General features: G+C 29.8%; 1 protein-coding gene across 2 annotated transcripts in view; it reads right to left on the bottom strand.

Annotated features, from left to right (window-relative positions):
• Positions 1-1785, bottom strand: part of LOC106460975 (xylosyltransferase oxt-like) — a 27575-nt gene that overhangs the window by 5307 nt on the left and 20483 nt on the right. For both annotated transcript variants that reach the window (XM_022387770.1, XM_013920737.2), the window contains one exon: positions 964-1152. In XM_022387770.1, the coding sequence (XP_022243478.1) occupies positions 964-1152 (189 nt within the window). The remainder of the gene's footprint in view (positions 1-963; positions 1153-1785) is intronic.

The following is a 1785-nucleotide window of genomic DNA, read 5'->3' on the forward strand; positions in this document are numbered from 1 at the left end:
AAAAGGATTTTTACAGACTTCTAAAACAAGTCACACCTTATGATGAAAGATTAGCAAAATATCTTAGTTATGTGTCATGAGGACAGGCAGATGGAAAAGGATTTTCTCAGCCTCTAAAACAAATCACACCTTATGATGAAAGATTAGCAAAATATCTTAGTTATGTGTCATCATGAGGACAGGCAGATGGAAAAAGGATTTTCTTAGCCTCTAAAACAAATCACATCTTACGATGAAAGATTAGCAAAATATCTGTCTCATGAGAACAGTCAGGTGGAAGAAGGAAACATGTTTATTTTACTACACCATAAATATATATTCACAAGTAATTAATACATCATGGTACTTTAAACTTATACTCATTATTTTCTTACTTTTTTCAATAATTGCTGAACATTTAATTGTAAACAGGTTGACAATAACCTAGCTTTGTTTTTAAAACTTATACTACAAAAATATTGCTATATATGTAAATTGTTGTCCAAATAAATGTATTTCATTACAAGCATAAAATATCAGTTTTACAAATTAACTGTTTAGCCTTGCCTTTTATAGGTTGGTAAAACAGATGTTGTATGTTTATAAATTACTGGAATTCATTAATGAAAAAAAACCCTGTAAAAACACATTTATATTTTACTTCAGTTGGTAATATCTTAAATTCATGACTTCTCTTGTTCAATTACTGGATTATGTTAACAATTAGCTCCTTTTTTTAAGCAAAGTTTCAAAGTACCTAATTCATAAGGTACCTAAAGTCATACTTTCTTTATTAATGCTGTTGCTTAGTGATTCTAACATTGGTCAAACACTGAGAACAACAATCATCAGTGGACTTTTCCAACTTTTAGATTTGGCAAAAATAAACATTTAGAAGATAAATATAATACTGTCTGTTAATTTACACTTTTTCAATGAAAATATATATTGTACAATTTTACTTTTTCCATAAATTATACAAACCTGATTTCCACTTTCCACCCTTACTTCATAAGAGCCTGCTACAGTTTTTGTAGGGTCCACCCAAACAAATGTTGCCGAGAACTCCTTACCTGGTCCCCACTTATGAAGAGCTGCTGGCTCAGAAAAAGGCCCAATTATTCGGCCAAAGTTTCTAAACAGTTGCTCTTTCAAGTCAAAGTCTGTTCCCACCTACGATGACAGCAAAAAATGTGTTGTGATAAGTGGTACAACTTTTTATTAGATAATATGAATATAATTTCAATTTCTAGCCAGTCTATTACTTAAAAACTCTCATACAATTTAAACTGTCATTATTAAGATTTTGAATAATCTTAAGTGACACAAAATTCAAATTTCTAAGTTCATAGTTCTTCTTAACCCCTTCTGAGTCAGGCTTTTTTTGGAAATGAGCTAAAAAAATTGGATTCTGTATTTTGTTTTTTAATAGCCTATACTTATATATTAATGAAACAAAAGTTATTTTATGATTTGTTATTATATTTCTACACAAAATATACTCAATAAATAAATGTTACATATTAGGATTGTATGTAATACATATTATTTCAATGAAACTCCAGTAAAGAATAGGAATAATAATGGCTGGAGACGGCTTGAATGGGTAATGAAGAAAAACTTTAATATAAGTTTAACACAACAGCAAATGTACAAGATTTTGTCATCATCAGGTACAAGTAATTTACACTGACACGGATATATATATATACACAGTATTGAACAAAGAAGTCACATGACCGGATACTGTTGTGAAACTTAGAAGAGGTATCTTGACACCTCGGGGTGTTGGTTTACAGTAGGATT

This window comes from Limulus polyphemus, unplaced genomic scaffold, assembly GCF_000517525.1.
Source record: "Limulus polyphemus unplaced genomic scaffold, Limulus_polyphemus-2.1.2 Scaffold873, whole genome shotgun sequence".
In the NCBI taxonomy this organism is placed as follows: Eukaryota; Metazoa; Arthropoda; class Merostomata; order Xiphosura; family Limulidae; genus Limulus; species Limulus polyphemus.